This window comes from Acanthochromis polyacanthus, chromosome 1 (genome assembly GCF_021347895.1).
Source record: "Acanthochromis polyacanthus isolate Apoly-LR-REF ecotype Palm Island chromosome 1, KAUST_Apoly_ChrSc, whole genome shotgun sequence".
Lineage (NCBI taxonomy): Eukaryota > Metazoa > Chordata > Actinopteri > Pomacentridae > Acanthochromis > Acanthochromis polyacanthus.
The window spans coordinates 21,110,678-21,116,931 of NC_067113.1; the positions used below are offsets into that span (position 1 = coordinate 21,110,678).

The following is a 6,254-nucleotide window of genomic DNA, read 5'->3' on the forward strand; positions in this document are numbered from 1 at the left end:
AAGGGTTCAAGCTATAAACAATGACTTTATTCATTATAAATAAATCACTTACATGTGTTTTACACACCAGTGCTTCGTGAATGATGCCAGTCTGTGGATTTCCAGAGTGAGTAAGATTAATGCTGGTTACAGTAAACAACTATTTGATTTATTAATAAATATATGGTCCCAGTCAAGAAACAGCTAACCCAAAGGGAACTTGGCAACCGAACATTGTTCTTATTAATTGCTTAAGTCTCACCTATGATGCTTTAAGAAATCGGAAAATTAACTTGTAATTAGTTACAACCTATTAAAAAATCTAATCAAAAAATTAACTTTGCTACGTTTTTACGTCGCAGTTTCTAAACTGTGTGTGGCCCCAGTATCCTCCACATCCCACATAAGAGGAGAAGCTCACGCCTTCGTCATGAGCCATGCATACTTGGTTACTGATGCGCTTTTACGCACAACGACACGATGAGGTTCTGGTCGTCTCGGTGCGCTCTCCTGACCTTAGTCTGCCTCGTTGTGCTTTTAAACAGTTCCGGAAGAGCTTCGACCTTCGAGGTGACTCTGCTTCACACCAACGACAACCATGCCCGCATCGAGGAGACCAGCGAGGACTCTGGAAAGTGTCCAGCCGGGGCTCCGTGCTTCGCTGGAGTCGCCAGGAGATTCACCAAAGTGTCGGAGATCCGCAAAAAGGAGACGAATGTTGTGTTTGTCGATGCTGGAGACCAGTTTCAAGGGACTGTGTGGTTTAATTACTATAAAGGCGCTGAAGCTGCACATTTTATGAACAAACTTGGCTATGATGTTATGGTAAGAACTTGATTTTTTCATGTGCATCCACACAGATGAGCTGAATATGTTTGCTGAAAATGAGAAAGTGTGCAAAAGCTAGACAGATTGGAGTTTTTGACTTGATTAAATGATCATGAATCGATTCCATCAGGCTTTAGGAAACCATGAATTTGACAACGGAGTGGAGGGTCTGATCCAGCCTTTCCTCCAGACTGTAAACTGCTCTGTGGTCAGTGCCAACATTAAAGCTGACCACACTCTGGCCACCAACCTGAGTGGCTACTACCAACCCTATACAGTCATCAAAGTGGGCTCAGAGAAGGTGGCTGTAGTCGGATACACCACGGCAGAGACACCCTTCTTATCCAGGCCAGGTAAACACAGAATCTACTTTTTGTGTGATGAAGCTTTTAATTTCCCTACTTTGAGCACGTTGTTCACATTTACTTTTCTCCTTTCCACTGTTGTATTTACACAGTATAATGCTTCTGTTATTGATTGTGTCAAGTTTTATTAAGAGCACTGACCACTGCAGCATTACGTCTCCTCTGTGTGTTTCAGGCCAACACCTGAAGTTTGAGGATGAGGTGGAGGCATTGCAGGTTCAGGTTGATAAGCTGGAGACTCTGGGTTTTAATAAGATCATCGCTCTGGGACACTCTGGTTTTGACGTGGATAAAGATATTGCCAAGCGAGTGAGAGGAGTTGATGTTGTTATTGGCGGACACACCAACACATTCCTCTATACTGGTATTTTTATCCTGTTTTATTCCCTACTCGGGGTCCAGCTGTAGCAACTGAGTTCATAAATTCAGCAGCCTTCAGATGCTTAAACTGTGCTTCATACATGCGGTAAATCATTTTAGACGCCAAACAGGTTTGTTAGTTCATTGTCACAGGATGTGGGGAGCAGTGCAGTGTGCACTACAAACCACAAAATTTACTTTCCCCACAGGAAAACCTCCATCCACCGAAGTGCCAGCAGGTCCGTATCCTTTTATGGTGAGATCTAACGATGGGAGAAGGGTACCAGTGGTCCAGGCCTTTGCCTTTGGAAAATATCTGGGATATTTAAAAGTCACCTTTGATGATGCTGGGAATGTTTTAAAAGCTGAAGGAAACCCCATCCTGATGGACAACAGCATCCCTCAAGGTACACTACTATAACACACTGTATTTTACTGGTCACTCATGTCATATTTGACTTTTAAAAGCTGTATCACTAGTTGAGAAAACTGGTCACTCTGCTAAATAAATTCATTTTTACATGTTTTTTTCTACCTTCATTGACTTGTATAACTTTGAAACATTTATTTTGAGATCCTGATCCTAATTAGGAGATAATATACAATAGACTGCTTTGGCAGGAACTCAGAACTTGCCAGAGAATTATCAGGCATTTTAAGATTTCCTCAATATCTAACATATGTAATTAATTTACTACTAGTTGTCAGTACATCCAATATCACACAAAAAACAGGTTATTCAGTTTAAGCAATTGTCCAAAATGTGAACAAATATAACACATTGCTCAGGTTATTGTGTTGCTCTCCGTCCATGGCAGTATTTTACTTAATAATTCTTGCAAAGTTTGCATGTAGAAATGAAGACTTTCTTTATTCATTACATTGAATGAGGCAGCCCCATCGCCTGACTTTTCGAGCACAATGATGATTGATGACCACCTAAATCTGTTTCTATAACTGTGAGGTAGAAAATCATAGTTGTGAGATAAAGTCTTCAGTGAATTGTTTAACAATCCAATTCACTTTTGTAACTTTACAAAAAAACCCCATCTTGATACTAACTTCTTGTAACAGTTTAATCAATGCTATGTTTAGTTATGATTAAAAGTTCACCAACAATTTGCCTTATCTACTGTTAGTTCTCAAGGTTATCTGATTTCATTTATTCTTTTATCACATTCTCTCTCAGACCCGGGTGTCCTTGCTGATGTTGAGAAGTGGAAGAAAGATTTGGCTCAGTTCTCTTCACAATATGTTGGCCAAACCTTAGTCTACCTCAACGGGACGTTTGAAGAGTGTCGATTCCGGGAGTGTAACCTTGGGAACCTAATCTGCGATGCTATGGTACTAATTACAGGCAACATTCACTTAACTCGTTCACTCATTTGTTTGCAGCGTATTCAGTAAACACTGTTGCCCCCCGACTCTTTCGTCAGTTCACTCATCGCTGAGAGAAGCCAATTTTCTCACTAGTTGTATCCTCGGGTCATGCCTGTGCATGTTCAGTGTTTCAAATTAGTGGGATTTAGTGGAAATGAAGGGGCTGCAGGGGTTTAAAGAAAGTTGATGTAAATACCACTTAACAGTTCATTTTAGGTGGCGAGAGAAATAGTGGAATTTTACTGCCATTTAATATTTCCTTTTTGCATGAACAGATTCACCACAATATAAAGGATTCAAGTGAGCTGCAGTGGAATCATGTGGGCATATGCATGCTGAATAGTGGAGCCATACGGACAGCGATAGACGAACGCTACAAAAATGGTATTCAAGTCTTCATTGCACTGAATGCAGTTGTCAGTTTTTTTCACCTATTGTGCTGATTTACCTTTATTTCAAGGTTCCATAACAATGGAGGAGATCCTCACTGTCCTACCATTTGGAGGAACTTTTGACTTGGTTCAAATTAAAGGATCAACAGTGAAAAAGGCTTTTGAACACTCCATTCACAGATATGGAAGCATGTCTGGAGAATTTCTTCAAGTGTCAGGTTGGCTCCTGTTAGATCCCGGAGTGAAACAGAATAATATTAACTTTCTCTGATTAGGTTTTGTTTTAAAGAAAGATTTTCTCTGTGGCATTTCCAGGTGTTCACGTGGAGTATGATCTCTCCAAGCCGGTGAACCAGCGTGTGGTGTCGGTGTCGATGCTCTGCACTGAGTGCCGTGTGCCCAAATATGAACCGCTGGACCCTCAGAAGACGTACGCTGTGGCGATGCCCTCATACATGGTGGGTGGAGGTGACGGCTTCACCATGATCAAGGAGGAAGTACTGAAGCATAACACAGGTGAGCAACAGACTGTGTGTGGGAGATTTCCCACATTCCTTGGAATTATTCAGGTCAATGTGACAAATATCTAAGTTGTAGTTGTTTGTAGGCTTCACTGTGATTACATCTGCTAGCCAAGCAAAAAGGGAGCCCTTATCAACCAGTGTTTCTCATCAAAACAATTCCTACAACTTGGCAGACTGCTGAAAAGTTTACTTTAATGTCTTTCCTCGCCTGCTTTTCCTTCCTGGTGGAATGTAACCTCAGCACTCCCTTGGCTTTAATGTTTTATTAATAACATATGATTGAAAGGGGCTGGCTGGCGCTTTTCATTGATTACGGTCCGTTAGTCATTCCGTGGCACTCTGTTAAAAACCCTCCAACTGGACTCTTTACAAGAGTATTTGGAAGAGAGTCAAGTCCGGACATCGGTACATGCTATAGATGATGAATGGACCTAAGTGGGAAGAGTGGGAAATATTTTAGGGGAGGAAATCTCAAATTAATTCTGGACACTTTAACTCGCCTGTGAAACCTCTTGACATACGGAAAAGCAGATTCTGGTCCAGCAGTGAAATGTGAGACCCTATTTAAGCTCTCATCTTACAGTTCAATAACAGTAAGGTTGTTCTATGACTCAGATTTATGCATTTTGTATTGAACTTGGCACCACTTGTGAAATATCTTCATAAAAACAGAGGAAAAGTCAGCTTCCTAAACAGGTCAGCAGGAGCACAGGAGGAGAAAGAAAAGCAGGATGTCTGCTGGGGAAAAGCTGCCAAATTTCAAACCGGTTGCACCCAAGTTGGTTCTTTAGATAGATATGTTGGTTTTACAATTTGTTCAAGACGAAAAAAATCTACTTAATAGACTTCTGTGATATGATTTGTATTGACTTCATGACCCCAAGATAATGAGAGCTAATGAATCTGGAGATCCCCATGATGTTTTGAGTGTAAATTAAAACTAGCATTCCCTTGTTCAACTATACACAAAAATGCATATCACTGTATTTCACTCAGTTACTGTAAATGCAAGGATGAGATGACTAACTTTTTTGTAAAGCAAGACAAAGCTGGGTGCAGTGTATCTGAGTGACAATGTTTTAAAAGCACTGCATCACTGTTCTCAGCTAAATTCTACCCTTATAGCTTGCTCTGCTGGGAGAGACTTATCTAAAGCACATGCATATTTGTAACAAAGTTCTGTAACTATCTTTGAATCTTTTAAATGTAGCTTATAGCACTGAGGAAATGTGGTTTGAACATGAGCATGAAAATACAGTTCTTTGGCGAAATATCACAAAATATCAAATTTATACCAAATACGATCTTATCCGTCTCTTGCAGGTGATATGGACATTACAGTCCTTTCCAAATACATCTCGGATATGAAGCGAGTTTACCCTGCAGTGGAGGGTCGCATCACGTTCAGGAACTCCGCCTCCCTCACAGCCCACAGCTTCGGCTTGCTGCTGCTGAGTCTGTATCTGACTCTCTGACCGGCTTTGTACGTTCTGGGAAACGTACAAAGCCGTTTCCCAGACTGCAATAAACTGATCGGTTTGGGAACTCCTTCAGGACTTGGTTAACTGCCTCCCCATCTCGCTACCTTCGAAGATAACAAGAAGACAACTGCAGGTTCAGCCTCATTGTAGATTTAATACTCAAACAGGGACTGAATTTAATCCACTAACAACACAACAGTCCCACAAAAACTGCATTAGGGGCAATCTTGTTTGCTTAAATCTTAAACAAAATGTGCAAGATGAACAACTTAAACATAAAAAGCAAAGATGTACTGAAAATTAACAAATGAGGGCATCTAAGTCATTTAACTGGCATTTTAAACAATATGAATGTGATTTTTCTTAAGTACCGTGTAATAAATGCATTGTCATGCTCCGCCTTGGATATTAGACAATGGACTGGTCAACTTCTTAGTGGAACAAGGGAAGGCTTTCCAGCAGCTATAAATGTGACTCCATTCACTGAACATCAGTAGATGGAAATGAACCAAAGCACCTGATTTTGTCTTTAGTTGTTCTTTTATCTCAAACTTTCATTCTGTCCAGTTCAATCGACTCCACACACTCAGATTAGCGCTGCAGCTGCTCCTCAACCCGTTATCTTTGTAAAGGATTTTATGTTCATCAGGTTGCAGACACAAATGTATCACAACGGTAAAATATTGTTGATTGAAGATTGATTTCTGTTTATTGTGGGGGGGTTTCCAAGCATCTGCCAAGTATGCATAGTGGGCATAATCATGCACACAGAGTAGATAAATGTTTGTATGAATGTATCTGCCTTTTGGTATTTAAAAATGACCTTTATCAAGTCTTTTTGTAAGGTTGTTTTAATAAAGTGAAAATTGGAAGTAAATGCACATTAATGTACTTTTTGTTTGTTTGTATCAAGTCTGCAGTGACACTGTCAGATTTAATGCAGCT

General features: G+C 40.4%; 2 protein-coding genes across 2 annotated transcripts in view; both read left to right on the forward strand.

Moving 5' to 3' along the window:
* cga (glycoprotein hormones, alpha polypeptide) overlaps positions 1-6,254 on the forward strand; it is a 121,311-nt gene that overhangs the window by 77,150 nt on the left and 37,907 nt on the right. The window lies entirely within an intron of this gene.
* Positions 360-6,084, forward strand: LOC110953302 (snake venom 5'-nucleotidase). Its single transcript, XM_022197249.2, has 9 exons — positions 360-804; positions 938-1,160; positions 1,348-1,536; positions 1,742-1,939; positions 2,722-2,876; positions 3,188-3,296; positions 3,373-3,522; positions 3,620-3,820; positions 5,152-6,084. The coding sequence occupies exons 1-9, from the start codon at positions 460-462 to the stop codon at positions 5,301-5,303; spliced, it is 1,722 nt and encodes a 573-aa protein (XP_022052941.1). The 5' UTR covers positions 360-459; the 3' UTR covers positions 5,304-6,084.

Coding starts and splice junctions, on each gene's coding strand:
- LOC110953302 (XM_022197249.2), top strand. CDS start 460: ATGAGGTTCTGGTCGTCTCGGTGCGCTCTCCTGACCTTAGTCTGCCTC. Junction 3,297..3,372: donor AGACGAACGCTACAAAAATG/GTATTCAAGTCT, acceptor CTTTATTTCAAG/GTTCCATAACAATGGAGGAG. Junction 3,523..3,619: donor AGAATTTCTTCAAGTGTCAG/GTTGGCTCCTGT, acceptor TGGCATTTCCAG/GTGTTCACGTGGAGTATGAT.